At 46.4% G+C, this 21,394-nt stretch overlaps 1 protein-coding gene across 4 annotated transcripts in view; it reads right to left on the bottom strand.

The window, feature by feature from the left end:
- LOC112114620 (KAT8 regulatory NSL complex subunit 3-like) overlaps window positions 1-21,182 on the bottom strand; it is a 60,137-nt gene extending 38,955 nt beyond the window's left edge. For all 4 annotated transcript variants that reach the window (XM_026656689.1, XM_026656691.1, XM_026656694.1 and 1 more), the window contains exons 1-5: window positions 20,902-21,182; window positions 8,379-8,549; window positions 4,446-4,536; window positions 3,942-4,127; window positions 91-222 (exon numbers count right to left, since the gene is read on the bottom strand). In XM_026656689.1, the coding sequence (XP_026512474.1) occupies window positions 91-222; window positions 3,942-4,127; window positions 4,446-4,536; window positions 8,379-8,549; window positions 20,902-21,116 (795 nt within the window). In that variant the 5' untranslated portion in view covers window positions 21,117-21,182. The remainder of the gene's footprint in view (window positions 1-90; window positions 223-3,941; window positions 4,128-4,445; window positions 4,537-8,378; window positions 8,550-20,901) is intronic.
- Window positions 21,183-21,394: the final 212 nt, after the last annotated feature.

Below are 21,394 nucleotides of genomic sequence, written 5' to 3'. Positions count from 1 at the left end.
AGAGAGGCCTGGGGAGAGCGAACAGATTCAGGCACCAACCAGACACTGAGCTGAGCCCCTCCCTCCTTGCAAGCCCAGGGATGTACTCACAGGTTTATTATGTGACAAGACACCCACAGCTGGGTCCCATGGTCTCTTCAGGAGGAGGGAGAGAGCCTCAGCCCCTGCTGCCCCTGTCTTTGTGGTGGACGAGAGCAGCATCCTGTCAATCAGGGTGGGGATCTGAAACCAAAGGCCAGACTGTGGCTGAAGAAACTTATTAACCACACACCTGATATCCTATGGGATCTTCCTTCAGAACTGATTTCACTGGGCACTTCAATGTGTATACCAGAGCATGGGAAATTCAGTTAGCTTCTCCCCAGCAACGGGAGAAAGCACACCTGGCACTCCCCCTCCCATACACACTACGGGGTACGAGTCAAGGGGCTAGTACTTGGGTTTTGCACTGCCCTGGAGGAGACCCAGAGCAGCACAGCTGGGAGTGCACAGGCCACAGCTCATTAGGAGATGTTGTCAGACACAGGTCCAGCCAAGTTGCCCTTTGGGGAATACTTGCTCGCAGAGCATGACTGATGGACTACGGAGTTTGCATTTTCGCACATCGAGGAACTTGCTGACTCAGGGCACTGGAATTTAGTTGGAGAAAACGAGACCTTTAGAGCACTGAAATGGACCAGTAAATGTTCCTTCCTTAGGGCACTAGGTAAGGACAACACATCAGTGAATAGGTGCCACCAGCGATTCCAATACCTTTTCTTAGCAGAGACTCGTTCCTAAGATACTGCATGAGCACCAAGAAGTGTCAACCCACCCGAAGGGAGAGTCTGTATTTGATATAGCTGCACGCTCTTGTCTCAATGTGCAACCTTCACCTCCAAACAGCTCCACTGGCTCTCCTTCATTGCAAGAGGCAGCTGAATAAATGACCTCTTTGTTGTTAAAACCCTGCATGCACTTCTCCAGCCTCCTGACCAGACCTTGGCTGATTTCTTCCCTCTCTGCTTCCTCCACTTAACTACCACTGAGCTCTCCTTTAATCCCTTCACACCAGCGCATCGCTGCTGACATGAAAGCCTTCTCCTTTGAACCTCCTGCCATCCGGTGGAACAGTCTCCCTCTACTTCACTGACTCTCCATTTTAGCAACTGCTGTCAATTAATCGCAGTTACCCCAAGCGATTAACGCAAAACCAATTAACTAGCTTAAAAAATCCATCATCATTAATCGCAGTTTTATTCGCACTTAAACACTAATAGAATACCAATTGAAATGTATTATAAATATTTTGGATGTTTTTCTATATTTTCAAATATATTGATTTCAATTACAACACAGAATGCAAAGTGCTCACTTTATATTATGTTTGATTAAAAATATTTGCACTGTAAGAACGATAAGAGAAATAGTTTTGGGTTCACCTCATACAAGTTCTGTAGTGCAAGCTCTAGCGTTCAACTTGCACATGTAGAATTTTTTTTTTTTTTACATAGCTGCACTCAAAAACAAAACAATGTAAAACTTTAGAGCACAAGTGTGCCACTCAGTTCTACTTCTTGTTCAGCCAATCGCTCAGACAAACAAGTGTGTTTACATTTACAGGAGATAATGCTGCCCGCTTCTTAGTTACATCACCTGAAAGTGAGAACAGGCGTTCGTATGGCACTGCCGTAGTTGGGGTTGCAAGGTATTGACGTGCCAGATATGCTAAGCCCGGGGTTCTCAAACTTCATTGCACCGCGACCCCCTTCTGACAACAAAAATTACTACACGACCCCAGGAGAGGGGGACTGAAACCTGAGCCCGCCCGAGTCCCATCGCCCCAGGTGGGGGGCCAAAGCCAAAGGGCTTCAGCCCTGGCAGGGGGCCTGTAACCTGAGCCTTTGGGCTTCAGCCCTAGGCCCCAGTAAATCTAAACCAGCCCTGGTGATCCCATTAAAACAAGGTCGCAACCCACTTTGGGGTCCCGACCCAGTTTGAGAACCGCTGTGCTAAGCATTTCTATGCCCTTCATGCTTTGACTTGTAGATCGCACTCTCTTTTATCTGTTTCACAGTGCAAATATTTCTAATCAAAAATAACAATTAGGCCTGTCAATCAATCACAGTTAACGCATACAATTAACTCAAAACAAATTAACGCTTTTTTTTTTTAAACGAATGTTAACCACACACCAGGGCCATCCTCAGGGGGGCGCCGCTGCGTGCCTCCGGGGCAGGGGTACCCCTCCTACTGCCGCCCTGCTCCATTGCTGCTCCCACCTCCATGGAGCCCCTGGCCAAGCTGCTCCAGACCGGGAGCCTGCCTCCTGTGTGCTGCACAGAGCAGTGGCGGGGAGGCAGCAGAGGAGCTGATGTCTGGGTGTCCCCCCTCCACACACCCGCCCATGTGCCCAGTCCCCGCTGAGCTGGGGTTGGGGAACAGGGGAAGCCTGTCTGCTGCTCCCGGCTCAGCAGTGAGTGCTGGAGACAGCAGCTGCTGCTGGCTGAAAAAGTGTTCAGGCTCCTGAGCGCTCTGCTTAAAGAGACAGTGCTCCCCAAACACACACACACACGCACACACACTTCCCCCCAACACCAAAAATATTTAAATAAGTGATATTCTATTATTGCTTAACAATGCGATTAAAACTGCGATTAATCGCAACTGTGTTTTTAAATCATTTGATGGCCCTAATCTTAGCTGATCTCTCTGCTGTAAATGTCTTTCTCCTACCTTCTCGTTCTTCTGCACCTCTAATATTTATTGTATTTAGCCATTTGGGGAGTTAGTTTGTATGACGGATGCCATGCAAAAGTACAGCTGTAGTGTACCGATTCACCCTGGCTTCGTGGGATGGGAACATTGTACTGAAAGTGCTTATCCAAACAAATAAAATACACAATTCTACTTAAATTGAGAGAAAAAGATCAATTAACGAAGTTTGGTCTAGACTCATTTTAATAATAAACAACATTCCTGTAGTACCTTTCCTAAGAGTCTTCTCTGTTTGCCAAGAACATTTAACTGTGGCATGTGCCTCTTGCATACAAACCATAAAAAAGGGTACTGAATACTACTACTACTACTACCACCATCACCCCTACCTAGCTCTGATCTCACGATTTTCAATCCATAGATATAAAGCACTTCCCAAACTAGCTCAGTATCATTACTCCCATTTTATCTATGGAGAAATTGAGGCACAGAGGTGTGAGGTGACTTGCCCAAGGATACCCAGCAGACCAGTGGCAGAGCCCAGGTCCCCTGAGTCCTAGCACAGCTCCTCCTAAGTCCCCTGTATTTCTCTGAATCACTTCAATAAAAGTTTAGAAACTAATATGTTGCCCGTCTACAATAACTCTCATCCCAGGAGCTCCATGGGCTTTACAAACTTAATTGTTTGTCAATTGTTTACAACCTCCCGGTAAAGTATTAGCCCTCTTTTACAAATCTATCTATCTAAGATAACTGGGTGCCCCTCATGCTAAGCTGTATTTATTCTCCCAACCCCTCTTGTGGCAGGGCAGAGCCGTTATCCCCATAGTACAGAGGGCAACTGAGGCACACAGAAGCTAAGGGATTTGCCCGGGTTACAGAGGAAGCCTGTGTCAGAGCAAGGAGCTGACCCAGCCTCTCCCAAATCCCAGGCTAGTGGCCTCTCCTTTCCTCACTCTCTTGATAGGGCAACCAAGACAGAGAGGCTAAGTGACATGCTGAAGATCACCCACTACTGCCACAGAAAAACCAGGAGGCCTCCCTCCTAATCCTCAAGGCAAAAGCTCCCCCAAGCTAGTGCAGTGGGGAAAAGGGAAGGAGAACAGGGGCAAAGAGGCTACTTTTCCCCCAGTCGCCCAGAAAGGAGATCAATGTCCCATCAGCTTCCCTTGAACGAACGGTTTGAAGAGAAAGTGGTATTAAGTGAAAGCAAAGTACATTCCAGAACTCATTGTGTTTATCACCTTTCCCTTAAGTGTCTGCAAAGCATCCAGGTAAGCAGCCAACATAGGTAAACTGAGCGTCTCCACCAGCGTGGTGTGAAGCCATTGGATCAGCTTGGTGTCCCAGTTCACACTGGCCAGAGCTTGGCGGACCCGCCGGGCGCATTTGTCCACTGCTATCCTCCTCAGCACTGGCTCATTGCAAGCCTAAAAACAAGGGAAGCAGACCACATGGGCATAAGGAAAGTGAGCGTGCCAGGAACATACAAAATCCACCAGGGCAAAATTTGCTGCTACAGCCTCTGTTCCTCTGGCGAGTGAGCATGGGCCAATCCGTCTCCCACCGAAGACCACATTCTAGTCCATATCAAAGCCATAAACCTGCTCATGGAGGAGGTTGTAAGAGCCGAGGAGCCAGACTGTCCTACATGTTTCATCTCCACTGCCAGGAAGGATTGGGTGCATAAGGAGGCAATGCAGCTGCTGCAGCTTGAAGGAGAGGGGATGGGGGAAGAAAGATCTTACCCCTTCATTGGCCAAGCGGGCCAGCCTGTCAGATTGCAGGGCTTTAAGGATCTTATTAAATAGCTTGTTCTGGGCCATCGTCCAACCCGACCTGAAAGGAAAACCAAGAGAGTAGTTTAGACAGGATATAAAGGGTTTACATTTTTTTACTCCTAACTCTTAAAACAACGCAGGTAAGTAAAACAGTGCAGTTGATCTATCAGCTTTTAGCACCCAGGAGTTAATGGCTCCCAGTAATGTGCTCAGATCCCATGTCTCACAATAAATAATCATTGTCTCTACACTGTATTATGGTTTTGGCTACATATATGAGCTGGGCAATGCAGACTGAGAAAATACCAACCACCTTATATGAAAGCGACCCATGCATCTATCATCAGAGGGGCCTGAATGTCCAGATAGTCACGCTAAAGTCTCGTGGATGATCAGAAGTGCCACCTTTCTCTTTACAGGCAGATTTCCCTCGGTTTGCAAGGAGGATCTCACTCATGACCTCAGCGCTGTGGGCAAGTCAGTGGTAAGCCAGGAACAGGCTAGGGCTATGTCTCCACTACACTGCCTATGTCAGCATAGCCCCAAGGGCATACACAGCAGAAGGAGGTTTTCTGCTGGCCCAGGAACACCACCTCCCCAAATGACATTAGCCATGGTAACAGAAGCCCTCTGCCACTGGCATAGCTGCGTTTCCACTGGGGTATTGTTGGCATAGCTATGTCACCAGTGAGTTAGTTTGTTTCACACCCCTAACCAACACAGACCTGGGACTCAGAAGACCTGAATTCAATTCTCAGCTCTGTCACAGACTTCCTGTGTGATCTTGGCCAACACACATGCTATGCCCCAGCTCCTCTGTCTCACAAGGGTGTCGAAAGGCACTCAGATATTACACAACAGGGGACAAAAGCCCACAGATAGATGGGTGACCTGCATTCTAGCTGATTTCTAACCCCATTCCTTAGACAAAAGATCACCTTTCCTTCCTAATAAACAAAGCACTCAGACAGAAAAAGCATTTACAAACAATGTTTTAAGAAGAAACACAGTTAGGAGCTCCAGGCTGCAGTCCACAATACACATGCAGATGCAAAACTGATGTACAGTATCTTACACAGAACAGAAGAGTGCCTGCTTCAGACTACAGACAGTCTTCAGAAGTTCTGAAGAGAAAGGCCTCTGTAAAGGAGACTGATGGCTAGCACATATAGAGAGGCAACTGAAAGCTCTTCCTAGGAATATTTTGCTTGATTGAAGACTGACTGAGGGAAAAAGGGAAGGGAGCTTGGACCAATGTGAACTCTCATGCAAGTGAGAAACAAGCAGTATCTGATCCAGTTGTACTTGTATGCAAAATTCAGGGCAAGTGTGATACTTGAAGTTTAGAAAGCCACAAGAATTAACAGGGCTTATGGGGGGGGGGGGGGGGGGTGGAAGGACAGAAAATCCATTTATTAAGACTGGTAACTAAAGCCCCAGGAAGTGGCTAGACTATGAGCAACTGCAGCCTTTCTACAGATGTTGACTTCAGAGGCTCATGTGTCGTTGTAAAATTAACAGCTGGATAACACATTCCTTTGAACACCTGTGCAATTAAATAAGTGAAAGTTCCACAGTTTATAAAGGAACTGAAGTCTCAAATTACTGGGAATTCTGGGAAATATATTTCTAGAAATCTGAACATAATAAGATTAAATAAAGCCCAGAAGGATGTGAAAAGCCACCTAAAGTGGAACAGTGCATGTCTAGACACATTAAAACAAATCAAAAAACCAAACCAAGGCCCTCATCCTGCAAAAAACTCACTGCCAATCACTGCATATACACAATCCCAATGCAAAAGTGAGAAAAGGCCTGCTGTCCAATGCACATTACAGAATAAACTCTTTAACCACAGCCTAGGTCTGTGATCTACCCATCTTGTATCGCACAAGACAACATTACAGAACAGTCATTGGTTTTAAGTGAGAATGCGAGTCAGCTTCATGTCCGCAAATGAATAATGCTTTGTTCTTTTATAGCTTTTTTTGCATCAGGACCTCAAAACACTCTACAAACATTAATTCGCCCAGGCAATCATAGAACCCAGAAAAACAACAAGGAGTCCGCTGGCACCTTAAAGGCTAACAGATTTATTTGGTCATAAGCTTTCGTGGGTAAAAAACCCACTTCTTCATTTTACCCATGAAAGCTTATGGCCAAATAAATCTGTCAGTCTTTAAGGTGCCATTGGACTCCTTGTTGTTTTTGTGGATACAGACTAACACGGCTACCTCCTGATATAGAACCCAGAGACATCATGGCCCAGTGGATAGGGCATGGACAGAGTCAGGAGACTTGGATTCTCTTCCTAGCTCTGCCACTGACATGCTATGGGAACCTGGGCAAGTCATTTCACCCCTGCCTCAGTTTCCCCTCCCACCCTTTGTATTGACTGTAGACTCCTTGGGGTAGGGACCCTCTCTTATCTGTATGCACAGTGCCCGGCACTGTGAAGTCCCAACCTCTGCTGAGGCTCTCTACGCTAGTGAAATACAACCAACAAGAGGATTCCTGAATCCCAATCTTTTGCTGTGACCACTAGATTGCTGCCTCTGCGTACTACCATTTCCACCACCCTATACTGTAACCTACTTACCTACATGCCTCCAGCTTTCATCCAGGACACACCACACCATCCATTGTCTACAGCCAAGCTCTACGATACAACCACATTTGCTCCAATCCCTCAGACAGAGACAAACACCTACAAGATCTCTATCAAGCATTCTTAAAACTACAATACCCACCTGCTGAAGTGAGGAAACAGATTGACAGAGCCAGAAGAGTACCCAGAAGTCACCTACTACAGGACAGGCCCAACAAAGAAAGTAACAGAACGCCACTAGCCGTCACCGTCAGCCCCCAACTAAAACCTCTCCAGCGCATCAAGGATCTACAACCTATCCTGAAAGATGATCCCTCACTCTCACAGATCTTGGGAGACAGACCAGTCCTCGCTTACAGACAGCCCCCCAACCTGAAGCAAATACTCACCAGCAACTGCACACCATACAACATAAACACTAACCCAGGAACCTATCCTTGCAACAAAGCCCGATGCCAACTCTGTCCACATATCTATTCAAGTGACACCATCATAGGACCTAATCACATCAGCCACGCCATCAGGAGCTCATTCACCTGCACATCTACCAGCGTGATATATGCCATCATGTGCCAGCAATGCCCCTCTGCCATGTACAGTGGCCAAACCGGACAGTCTCTACGCAAAAGAATAAATGGACACAAATATAAGATCAGGAATCATAGCGTTCAAAAACCAGTGGGAGAACACTTCAATCTCTCTAACCACTCAGTGAAAGACCTGAAGGTGGCAATTTTGCAACAAAAAAAACTTCAAAAACAGACTCCAAAGAGAGACTGCTGAACTTGAATTAATACGCAAATTAGATACAATTAACTTAGGTTTGAACAGAGACTGGGAATGGTTGGGTCATTACACTAATTGAATCTATTTCCTCATGTTAAAGTATGTTAAAATATCCTCACACCTTCTATGGGTCATCTCAATTATCACTTCAAAGGTTTTTTTCTCTCTCCTGCTGATGATAGCTCATCTCAATTGATTGGCCTCTTACAGTTGGTATGGCTACTCCCATCTTTTCATGTTCTCTGTATGTATAAATATCTTCTGTGTGTTCCATTCTATGCATCCGATGAAGTGGGCTGTAGCCCACGAAAGCTTATGCTCAAATAAATGTGTTAGTCTCTAAGGTGCCACAAGGACTCCTGTTCTTTTTGCGGATACAGACTAACACGGCTGCTACTCTGAAACCTGTCATTTCCACGTTACTTACTTTATTCCTCTTCCCAGCTAACAGCCTCTCAGTAAGAACTGCAGCACGGAAACCCCCAACAGCATCCCAGCCATGTTACCTGTTCATGTGCTCCTCCCAGTCATCTGGTGGAGGAGGGGCATCGGCATCCGTACGGGCAAAGATGACGTGGCGCTCACACTCGTTCATAACACTGCGCGCTTTCTGGTTGTCGTAGAGCGGGACAGGCGTGGGTGTGACGGTTTCCACATCGATGGGGATATCCACCTCACTGAAAGGAGAGCTGGGATTTCAGAGAACAGGACCCTGCCCTATCACAGCAGCCTTAGAGCAGCAGGTTTCTCAACACAAAACAGGAACTGGAAACACACTGCACTGGATTACAGGTACCTGCCTGGGCAAGATGGAACAGAGACAGCACACCTGTGCCCACCTGTCTGAAAGCACAAGGCTCCTTCAAGCTTATTTCATCCTCCGTCCCACACAAGCTCCAAATCAGTATCTGACCATGGCTGAGACACAGCCTTTGAAGCTGCTGCCACTGGAGCAGAAGATGGAACCGTGCTGTTTTTCATTGCATTTGTAACCGTATTCTGCACCCGAAACCTCTGTCTTGGGGCCAGGCTACGCTACAAAATGAAATGTCATCTAACAACATGATTGTCTCCTGACAAGGTTACTTGCAATTTGTAGTGCTGATAAGCCCTGAATCAGGTTTTAACCATGTGTGGGCCTGACTGTTATAAAAAGGCAGCCAGTTGCAAACCAGCTGAGCGGCGAACAGTGGAGGCTAATAGAGGGAGTTTGCCTGGGGAGAGCCCACTGAGGCTTTCATCTTGCGGGCTTCTATGAGTAGTTACTGCAACAGCTGAGGAAGCTCTTAGAGGGAAGGTAATATGGACGGTGAGCAATCAGCTGTTGTGACCTGCACAGGATGTGCCATGTCTGTCTTTCTTCCACAGGACAGAAGCGACTTTCTCTGTACAAAGTGCAAGCTGGTCTCCATATTGGAAGAGAAGGTTCAAGGTCTGGAGAAACAAGTATCAACCCTGCGTTGCATAAGAGAAAATGAAGATTTCCTGGACAGATGTCAGGATATGCTTCTATGGGCACAACATTCTGAAGAATCACAGCAGGCTGCGCAGCGGGGACAGAAGGACGGTGAAGAAAATTGGCAGCATGTGACCTCCAGAAGAAGAAAGAGGAGACTCCATGTACCAGCAATGCAGATACAGGTGAGCAACCATTTTCATGTTCCCTCCACAGGTACTAATGCGGAGAGTGGACTAGATGATACATCTGAGGGAAGGGAGCAGAAGGAGACTCCACCGATTGGAAGGCATGAGATGCACTGTCCTAGGGATGGGGGTTCCACGACCAACGCTCCCAAGAGAAGGAGGCGGGTGGTGGTGGTCGGGGACTCCCTCCTAAGGGGGACTGAGTCATCTGCCATCCCAACTGGGAAAACCAAGACGTGTGCTGCTGGCCAGGAGCTAGGATTCATGATGTGACAGAGAGACTGCCAAAACTCATCAAGCTCTCAGCTCGCTACCCCTTTCTGCTTCTCCACGTGGGCACCAATAATACTGCCTAGAATGACCTTGAGCGGATCACTGCAGACTATGTGGCTCTGGGAAGAAGGATAAAGGAGTTTGAGGCACAAGTGGTGTTCTCGTCCATCCTCCCTGTGCAGGGAAAAGGCCTGGGTAGAGACCATCGAATCGTTAAAGGCTACGCAGGTGGTGTTGAAGAGAAGGTTTTGGATTCTTTGACCATTGGATGGTGTTCCAAGAAGAAGGATTGCGAGGAAGAGATGGGCTCCACCTAACGAAGAGAGGGAAGAGCATCTTCGCAAGCAGCCTGGCTAACCTAGTGAGGAGGGCTTTAAATTAGGTTCACCGGGGGAAGGAGACCAAAGCCCTAAGTGGGGAAGTGGAATACCGGGAGGAAGCACGAGCCGGAGAGCACAAGAGGGGAGGACTCCTGCCTCATACTGAGAAAGCAGGACGATCAGCGAGTTATTTTAAGTGCCTATACACAAATGCAAGAAGACTGGGAAACAAGCAGGGAGAACTGGAAGTCCTGGTACAGTCAAGGAATTATGATGTGATTGGAATAACAGAGACTTGGTGGGATAACTCACATGACTGGAGTACTGTCATGCATGGATATAAACTGTTCAGGAAGGACAGGCAGGGCAGAAAAGGTGGGAGAGTTGCATTGTATGTAAGAGAGCAGTCTGACTGCTCAGAGCTCCAGTATGAAACTGCAGAAAAACCTGAGAGTCTCTGATTTAAGTTTAGAAATGTGAGCAACAAGAGTGATGTCGTGGTGGGAGTCTGCTATAGACCACCAGACCAGGGGGATGAGGTGGACGAGGCGTTCTTCAGGCAACTAACAGAAGTTACTAGATCACAGGCCCTGGTTCTCATGGGGGACTTCAATCACCCTGATATCTGCTGAGAGAGCAATACAGCGGTGCACAGACAATCCAGGAAGTTTTTGGAAAGTGTAGGGGACAATTTCCTGGTAGAAGTGCTGGAGGAACCAACTAGGGGCAGAGCTCTTCTTGACCTGCTGCTCACAAACAGGGAAGAATTAGTAGGGGAAGCAAAAGTGGATGGGAACCTCAGAGGCAGTGACCATGAGATGGTCAAGTTCAGGATCCTGACACAAGGAAGAAAGGAATGCAGAAGAATACAGACCCTGGACTTCAGAAAAGCAGACTTTGACTCCCTCAGGGAACTGATGGGCAGGATCCCCTGGGAGAATAACATGAGGGGGAAAGGAGTCCAGGAGAGCTGGCTGTATTTTAAAGAATCCTTATTGAGGTTGCAGGAACAAACCATCCCGATGTGTAGAAAGAACAGTAAATATGGCAGGCAACCAGCTTGGCTTAACAGTGAAATCCTTGCTGATCTTAAACTCAAAAAAGAAGCTTACAAGAAGTGGAAGCTTGGACAAATGACAAGGTGGACAAGGGTGGAGTATGAAAATATTGCCAAGGTATGGAGGAGTGAAATCAGGAACGCCAAATCACACTTGGAGTTGCAGCTAGCAAGGGATGTTAAGAGTAACAAGAAGGGTTTCACCAGGTATGTTAGCAACAAGAAGGTGATCAAGAAAAGTGTGGGCCCCTTACTGAATGGGGGAGGCAACCTAATGACAGAGGATGTGGAAAAAGCTAATGTACTCAATGCTTTTTTTGCCTCTGTCTTCATGAACAAGGTCAGCTCCCAGACTACTGCACTGGGCAGCACAGTATGGGGAGGAGGTGAGCAGCCCTCTGTGGAGAAAGAAGTGGTTCAGGACTATTTAGAAAAGCTGGACGAGCACAAGTCCATGGGGCCAGATGCAATGCATCTGAGGGTGCTAAAGGAGTTGGTGGACGTGACTGCAGAGCCATTGGCCATTATCTTTGAAAACTCATGGCGATCGGGGGAGATCCTGGATGATGGGAAAAAGGCTAATGTAGTGCCCATCTTTAAAAAAGGGAGGAGGATCCGGGGAACTACAGGCCAGTCAGCCTCACCTCAGTCCCTAGAAAAATCATGGAGCAGGTCCTCAAGGAATCAATTGTGAAGCACTTCGAGGAGAGAAAAGTGATCAGGAACAGTCAGCATGGATTCACCAAGGGCAAGTCATGCCTGACTAACCTAATTGCCTTCTATGATGAGATAATTGGCTCTGTCAATGAGGGGAAAGCAGTGGATGTGTTATTCCTTGACGTTAGCAAAGCTTTTGATACGGTCTCCCACAGTATTCCTGCAGGCAAGTTAAAGAAGTATGGGCTGGATGAATGGACTATAAGGTGGATAGAAAGCTGGCTAGATCATCGGGCTCAACAGGTAGTGATCAATGGCTCCATGTCTAGTTGGCAGCCGGTATCAAGCGGCGTGCCCCAAGGGTCGGTCCTGAGGCCGGTTTTGTTCAATACCTTCATTGATGATCTGGAGGATGGCGTGGATTGCACCCTCAGCAAGTTTGCAGATGACACTAAACTGGGAGGAGTGGTAGATACGTTACGTTGGAGGGTAGGGATAGGATACAGAGGGAGCTAGACAAATTAGAGGATTGGGCCAAAAGAAATCTGATGAGGTTCAACAAGGACAAGTGTAGAGGCCTGCACTTAGGACGGAAAAATTCCATGCACTGCTACAGACTAAGGACCGAATGGCTAGGCAGCAGTTCTGCAGAAAAGGACCTAGGGGTTACAGTGGACAAGAAGCCGGATATGAGTCAACCATGTGCCTTTGTTGCCAAGAAGGCTAACGGCATTTTGGGCTGTATAAGTAGGGGCATTGCCAGCAGATCGAGGGACGTGATCATTCCCCTCTATTAGGCATTGGTGAGGCCTCATCTGGAGTACTGTGTCCAGTTTTGGGCCCCACACTACAAGAAGGATGTGGAAAAATTGGAAAGAGTCCAGCGGAGGGCAACAAAAATAATTAGGGGCCTGGAGCACGACTTATGAGGAGACGCTGAGGGAACTGGGATTGTTTAGTCTGCAGAAGAGAAGAATGAGGGGGGATTTGATAGCTGCTTTCAACTACCTGAAAGGGGGTTCCAAAGAGGATGGATCTAGACTGTTCTCAGTGGTAGCAGATGACAGAACAAGGAGTAATGGTCTCAAGTTGCAGTGGGTGAGGTTTAGGTTGGATATTAAGAAAAACTTTTTCACTAGGAGGGTGGTGAAGCACTGGAAGGGGTTACCTAGGGAGGTGGTGGAATCTCCTTTCTTAGAGGTTTTTAAGGTTGGGCTTGACAGAGCCCTGGCTGGGATGATTTAGTTGGGGAGTGTTTGAGCAGGGGGTTGGACTAGATGACCTCCTGAGGTCCCTTTCAACCCTGATATTCTATGAGTCTGTGTCTCCCAACCCACTTCAGTCGTAGGCAGGAGCGATGCCAGGGTTTTTGCCGCCCTAGGCGGCAACGCTCCTCCTCTGAGCATTCGGCAGCAGGGGTCCTTCTGCTCCGCGTCTTCGGGGCACTTCGGCGGCGAGTCCCGGAGCGAGTGAAGGACCCGGCGCCGAATTTCTGCCTAAGACCCAGAGCGGAAGGACCCCCCGCCGCCGAATTTCTGCCGAGGACAGCAAAATGCCGCCCCCCAAATCCTGCCGCCCTAGGCGACCGCCTAGGGTTGCCTAGTGGAAGCGCCGGCCCTGGTAGTAGGCACAGATCCTGTAGCACACACCTGTGTGTCTACATGACGTTCCAAAGAAGTCAGCGGGACACCATACATGCAGGGGTCCATGCTTGCAGATTTCATAGCCCCACTCGGGCCTTCAATGGCCCGAGGTGGTAGCAGTTTGGTAACATGGCTCACATACAGTTTAAGAACATAAGTACAGGTATACTGGATCAGACCTAAGGTCCACCTAACCCAATATCCTGTCTTCCGATGGTGGCCAGTGCCAAATGGTTCAGAGGGAATGAACAGAACAGGACAATTTATCGAAGGATCCATCCCCTGTCGTCCACTCCCAGCTTCTGGCAGTCAGGAGTTTAGGGACACCCAGAGCATAGGGTTGCATCTCTGACCATCTTGGCTAATAGTCATTAATGGACCTACCCTTCACAAACTAGTCTAATTCTTTTTTGGATCCAGTTAAATTTTTGGCCTTCACAGAATCCCCTGGCAATGAGTTCCACAGGTGAACTGTGCATTGTGTGAAGAAGTACTTCCTTTTGTTTTAAATCTCCTGCCCATTGATTTCACTGGATGACCTCTAGTTTTTGTGTTATGAGACAGTGTAAATAACACTTCTCTATTCACTGTCTCCACGCCATTCATGATTTTATAGACCTCTATTGTATCCCCTCCCCCCTTAGTCGTCTCTTTTCTAAGATGATCTGTCCCAGTCTTTTGAATCTCTCCTCATAAGGAAGCTGTTCCATACCCCTAATCATTTTTGTTGCCCTTTTCTGTACTTTTGCCAATGGGGCAACCAGAACTGCACCCAGTATTCAAGATGTGGATATACAATGGATTTCTCTAGAGGCATGATATTTTCTGTCTTATTATCTCTACCTTTCCTAATGGTTCCAAACATTGTTAGCTTTTTTGACTGCCATTGCACATTGACTGGATGTTTCCAGAGAAGTATCCACAATGACCCCCAAATTTCTCTCTTGAGTGGCAACAGCTAATTTAGACCCCATCATTTTGTAAGTATAGTTGGGATTATTTTTCCAATGTGCATTACTTTGCCCTTATCAACACTGCATTTCATCTGCCATTTTGTAGCCCAGTCACCCAGTTTTGTGAGATCCCTTTGGAACTCTTCACAGTCAGTTTTGGACTTAATCTTGAATAATTTTGTATCGTCTGCAATCTTTGCCACCTCACTGTTTACCCCTTTTTCAGATCATTTATGAATATGCTGCACAGCACATGTCCCAGTACAGATCCCTGAGGGACACCACTATTTACCTCTCTCCATTGTGAAAAGTGACCATCTATTCCTACTCTTTGTTTCCTATCTTTTAGCCAGTTACTGATCCAGAAAAGGACCTTCCCTTTTACCCCGACTGCTTACTTTGCTTAAAAGCCTTTGGTGTGGGACCTTGCTAAAGGCTTTCTGAAAATCCAAGTACACTATATCAGCTGAATCACCCTTGTTCAGATGCTTGCTGACCCCCGAAAAGTATTCAAAGATTGGTTATGCATGATCTCCCTTTACAAAAGCCGTGTTGACTTTTCCCCAACATACTGTTTCATGAACATGTCTGATAATTCTGTTCTTTACTGAAGTTTCAACCAGTTTGCCTGGTGCTGAAGTTAAGCTTTCCGGCCCTGTAATTGCCAGGACTGCGTCTGGGGCCTCTTTTAATAATCGGGATTACAGTAGCTATCCTCCAGTCATCTGGTACAGAGGCTGATTTAAGTGATAGGTTACATTCAAAAAGTAGTTCTGCAATTTCATATGAGAGTGCCTTCAGAATTATTGGGTGAATAGGATCTGGTCCTGGTGACTTCTTACTATTTAATTCATCAATTTGTTCTACTGACAGCTCAATCTGGGACAGTTCCTCAAATCTGTCACCTAAAAAGAATGGCTCCGGTATGGGAATCTCCCTCATATCCTCTGCAGTGAAGACCGATGCAAAGAATTCATTTAACGTGTTTGCAATGACCTTGTCTTTCTTGAGTGCTCCTTTAGCACCTTGATTGTCCAGTGGCCCCACTAAATGTTTGGCAGGCTTCCTGTTTCTGATGTACTTAAAAAAAATTTTGTCTTTTGCAAGTTGCTCTTTAAAGTCTTTTTTTGCCCTGCCTAATTATGCTTTTACACTTAGGCCTGGTCTACACTGGGGGGCGGGCGGAAGCTATGAATAACGTAGCTGAAGTCAAAGTACTTAGATCGACTTATCGCGGTGTCTTCACTATGGTGAGTCGACTGCTGCCGCTCCCCCGTCGACTCTGCCTGCACCTCTCGCTGAGCTAGAGTACAGGAGTCCACGGGAGAGCGCTCGGGGATCGATTTATCGAATCTAGACTAGACGTGATAAATCAATCCCCGCTGGATCGATCCAGTAGTGAAGACATACTCTTACTTGCCAGAGTTTATGCTGCTTTCTACTTTCCTCAATAGGATCTGACTTCCAATTTTTAAAGGATGCCTTTTTGCCTCTAATAGCCTTTTTTACTCTGCTGTTTAGCCATGGTGATAATTTTATTTGGTCCATGCTGGATTATATTGGCTAAGGTATGTGGGTGGATAATGGGATGAGTAGAGGGGGGGAAGGAATTCAAACAAAATGGCTCAGCTATAAACAATGGTTAAAACACTTTTCAATCTTGCAAGTTTTAACCATTGTTTATAGCTGAGCCATTTTGTTTGAAATACAAATTACTGAGCTTTCTTGGGGGCCTTTATTTGTTTAACTGAAATGCCTATATCTGATGCTTTACTCTTCAGCTCAAGTAGTAGCAGAGACTCTGCAGAAGTTACTGCACCATAGAGCAGTTGCGGAGAAAACATCCCACCTGTTTTCCTAGATAAGTTGCATCACTTCCGGCAAGTAAATTTATCTCACACATGATCAGGGCTCTGTGACCCCTGCATCATCTGGGGAGCCCTCCAGTGGTATCTGTATTCACAGATTCAGAGTTTAAGACCAAAAGGGACCATTAGATCATCTCATCTGACCACAGGCCAGAGAATTTCACCCAGTTACTCCTGAATTAAGCCCATTAATTTGAATTTGACTAAAGCACATCCTGTCTTGATTTGAAGACTTTAGGAGATGGAAAATCCATCATTTCCCATGGTAGTTTGTTCAATGGTTAATCACCCTCACCGTTAAAATTTGTGCCTTGTTTCTAATTTGAATTTGTCTGATCTCAGCTTCCAGCCATTGGTGGTTCTTCTGCCTTTCTGCACTAGATTAAAGAGGCCTTTAGTACCTGGTGTTTTTTTTCCCTCCCCTGAAGGAATTGATGATGATAATAATGTCACCTCTCAATTTTCTTGTTGATAAGATTAAGCTCTTTCAGTCTCCCTGTTAGGTATTTTCTCCAGACCCTGAACACTTTCTGTGGCTCTTTTCTGCACCTTCTCTGATTTTTCAACATCCCTGTAATAATATAAATACTAGAACTGGATGCAGCATTCCAGTATCAGTCTCACCCATGCTGTATACAGAGAGACGAATCACCTCCTTGCTCCTTCTCTCTACTGTACTGTGGACACAGCCAAGGATCGCGTTAGCCCTTTGGCCACAGCATCGCACTGGGAGCAGTGATTTTACATTTACTTCCAGATCACTGATAATATATTTAACAGCATCAGGCAGAAAACCAATCCCTGCAGAACTGCACTAGAAACATCCCCATTTGATGACTATAACATAATCAGGCCGACCTTGATTCTTTTATTCCATCCACCCATCCCACACATACACATAGGAAACAGTTCCAGCATCACAAAGGGAAAATACATAAAACAATAAAGGAAAATAAGAGAGGGGACACACTAGGCTGCAAAATATAGGCAACAAAAATAAAACATCCCCTTCTCTTATCCCATGACTGCTCCAATGGTCCCATCACCTATTTTGAGAAATACCAACCCCCCAACCTTTTGGAGGGATGTGCGGAGGCCTGGTCTGCACTTGGAAATTTTACTCTTTCTAACTATGGTCATCAACAATCATGTGAGCGCACACGCTCCTGAAGACAGTGAAGGACCCACCATGTCACAATCAGCTGAAGGCAGTCTGACCTGCTGCACACGCTGACTTCTAAAATGCATTCAGCACTGGCTAGCTACCAAGCCCAGCAAGCATGTTCAGACATGGTGACATTCTGTAGTGTACACCGGGTCTGCGAGTTTATTAGCTCACACCCAGTCCCTCTCTAAAGGTTTTGTTTAGACTAGGATTTAGAGATGTGATGTTAGCTCAAGTTAACTAGCTTGATCTAATTAACAGCTTCTAAAACTCTAGTCAAGACAAAGCCATTGTACTTTAAGCACTTAGGCCTTGGCTACACTTGCAGCTGTACAGCGCTGTGAGTTAAACCTGTCTTCGTACAGCTGAGTAGGGAAAGCGCTGCAGTCTGTCCACATTGACAGCTGCCAGCGCACTGTCGTGGCCACATTTGCAGCGGCATTGGGAGCGGTGCATTATGGACAGCTATCCCAGCGTTCAAGTGGCTGCAATGTGCTTTTCAAAAGGGGGGCAGGGGTGGAGTGTGACAGGAAGCGTGGGGGGAGAGAGAGAAGGCAAGTTCCGACCCCGCTCCCTCCTCCACCCCCTCCCACTCACTGAAAGCAAACAGCAGCTGTTTGTTTCTTTCCCTCACAGACCAGATAAGCAGCCACTCCCCGAAACGGACCCCCCTCTCCCTCCCGTGGCTGCCTCTCTCTTCAAGCAAACATCAGCTGTGGGCGTTCCAAAGGGAGCCCCCCTGCCTGCCTCTACTCATCCACAGCAAACAGTAGCTGTGTTTGTTTTTTTGATAAGCAGCTCCAGGAGCCCGGAGTTCACAACAAAACAAAGAGAGAAAGCTTCACTTAAAAGGATTATGGGGAGTTTCCGAAGGTCAATCACTGCATAATAAGGTTACTCTCCGTTTAAACTGGAGCACCAGCGTCTTAGCCACTCCGTCTCAGCCACTCCGCAGCAGCTGTTATTCCTCTCGGGGAGGTGGAGTACCTGCAGCGCTGCAGCCACGGAGATACAGCGCTGCAAATGCCTTGCCAATGTGGACGGGGAGTAAGTTACAGCGCTGGGGGCGGCTTTATTGCGCTGTAACTCTCAAGTGTAGCCAAGGCCTTACTAAGCAGATCTCTAGGCTTTCACTGGACTTCACGAGCATTTCAGGTCTTGTCTGGACCAGAATTTAAAGGCGTGATGTTAGCATCAGAGGTGGGCAGGAAACAGTTTTCCTGACCCAGGAGAATTTTCGAGATTTTGAAAAATGTTCCCATCCTGAATCTAGGTTAAAAGTCAAAATCTTGAAAATTTACATGGATTGAAAATGCAAAAAAGTTTCAGATTGAGTCAATTGAAACGTTTAATTTCAGTATCTGGAGAAGGAGTAGAGAGGTAATTTCATCTCTATTCGGCACTGGTACGACCACCGCTGGAATACTTTGTCCAGTTCTGCTGCCCACAATTCAAGAAGGGTGTTGATAAATTGGAGAGGGTTCAGAGAAGAGTCATGAGAATGATTAAAGGATTAGAAACCTGCTTCATAGTGAGACATCAAGGAGCTCAATCTGTTTAGTATAACAAAGAGAAGATTAAAGAGTGACTTGATTACAGTCTATAATGGGATCTCAAACTGGGGGTTGCAACCCCTTAGGGGGTCACAAGATTATTACGTGGGGGTCGTGAGCTGTCAGCCTCCACCTCGTAACCCCGCTTCACCTCCAGCCTTTATAATAGTGTTAAATATAAAAAAAAGTGTTTTTAATTCATAAGAGAGGGCACGCTCAGAGGCTTGCTGTGAGAAAGGGGTCACCAGTACAAAAGTTTGAGAACTACTGGTCTACAGTACCTACATGGGGAATAAATATTTGATAATGGGCTCATCAGTGTAGCACAGTTGTTTTCAACCTGTGGTCCGCAGACCCCTGAGGGGCCGCAGAATATGTCTAAGATTTCCAAATGGGTCCGCATCTTCATTTGAAATTTTTTAGGGGCCCGCAAATGAAAAAAAGATTGAAAATCACTGATATAGCAGAGAAAGGTCCTACACAATCCAATGGCTGGAAGCAGAAAGTAGATAATTTCAGACTGGAAAGAAGACATAATTAAAAAAAAAGAGAGAGTAATTGATCATAGAACAATTTGCCAAAGATCATGGTGGATTCTCCACCACCAACCATTTTTAAATCAAGATTGGATGATTTTCTAAAAGATCTGCTCCAGGAATTACTTTGAGAAAGTGCTCTTTCCTGTGTTATACAGGAGGTCAGACCAGATGATCATAATGATCTCTCTGGCCTCAGAATATATGTACAATTTTGAACTGTTTCATTTCTATTTCAACCTTTTTAAGTTTGTGTTTTTACTGAATTAAATTCCAAAGTGACTTTTTGTTTTGAACTGTCTAGACAATTGTCAGATGAAATTCAATGTTGCTTAATGCAAAGTACTGCACAATGGAAAGCATAATCCCAACCATACATACAATATGTTAGGGTGTAAATTAGCTCTTATGACTCAAGAAAGAGATCTTGGAGTAACTGTGGATAATTCTCTGAAAACATGCACTCAATGTGCAGCGACAGTCAAAAAAGCAAACAGAATGTTGGGCATCATTAAGAAAGAGATAGATAATAAAACAGAAAATATCATATTGCCTCTATATAAATCCATGGTACGCCCACATCTGGAATACTGCGTGCAGATGTGGTCGCCCCATCTCAAAAAAGATATATTGGAATTGGAAAAGGTTCAGAAAAGGGCAACAAAAATGATTAGGGGTATGGAACGGCTTCCATATGAGGAGAGATTAATAAGACTGGGACTTTTCAGCTTAAAAAAGAGACAACTAAAAGGGGATATGATAGAGGGCTATAAAATAATGACTGGTGTGGAGAAAGTAAATAAGGAAGTGTCATAATACAAGAACTAGGGGTCACCAAATGAAATTAATAGGCAGCAAGCTTATAACAAACAAAAGGAAGTATTTCTTCACACAACGCACAGTTAACCAGTGGAACTCTTTGCCAGAGGTTATTGTGAAGGCCAAGACTATAACAGGGATCAAAAAAGAACTAGATAAACTCATGGACGATAGGTCCATCAATGACTATTAGCCGGGATGGTGTCACTAGCTTCTGCTTGTCAGAAGCTGGGAATGAGCGACAGGGGATGGATCACTTGATGATTCCCTGTTCTGTTCATTCCCTCTGTGGCACCTGGCACTGGCCACTGTCAGTAGACAGGATACTGGGCTAGCTGGACCTTTGGTCTGACCCAGTATGGCCGTTCTTATATTCTTAGACTGGGGTTTCAACATGTGTTACCTAATGTGTTTAAAAAGCACCTTGAAAACAGACACAGAAAGCAACAAGTGAACCATCAGAGCACAGGGAAGGAATATCCAAGGTACACGTGGACCCAAACCCAACCAACTCAGTAGCACCAGAAAAGGCTATGCTCACATGGTGCTGTCTTGGTGCCTCCTGGGGGTGACAAAGAGCATCCGAGTAGGCCGGGCACTGCTAGCGTCGGGGTGGGCACTCCATGGCTTGGCATAGCTGTGGTCCAAGAAGACCAGGTCCAGCTCTCTCTCATGGACAGAGAGCTGGAAGAGCAACGAAGTTCCCATCCTCCTGGCTGAAGTCTGGAAGTCCCGCTCGCTGCCTCGGTACGACATGTCTTCTGGGGCGTCCCCACTTCTAGCGCCAATGTAAATGCTTCTTCCGGCTCCTCATCCTGCCCACCTTGCTGTGGGACAACATGGGAGAGGGAGGTAAACACGCTGTGGAGAAATGGCCCTTGCTGTATTGCCCCGTCCCCAACACAGATGACAAAGCCGTGCCCAGGAATAGCAACCACTCCCTCACCAGACCCCAGGAGACAGAGACCCCAGTGGTACGTTATTGCATCCAGCTCCAGCCCCATAACACCCCCAGCCAAACAAGCCAGTATCCT

The sequence above is a fragment of the Terrapene carolina genome, unplaced genomic scaffold, assembly GCF_002925995.2.
Source record: "Terrapene carolina triunguis isolate 2854851 unplaced genomic scaffold, T_m_triunguis-2.0 Scaffold49, whole genome shotgun sequence".
Taxonomy (NCBI): Eukaryota; Metazoa; Chordata; order Testudines; family Emydidae; genus Terrapene; species Terrapene triunguis.
The sequence above is the reverse complement of the archived record's forward strand: the minus strand, read 5'-3'. Positions and strand labels throughout refer to the sequence as shown.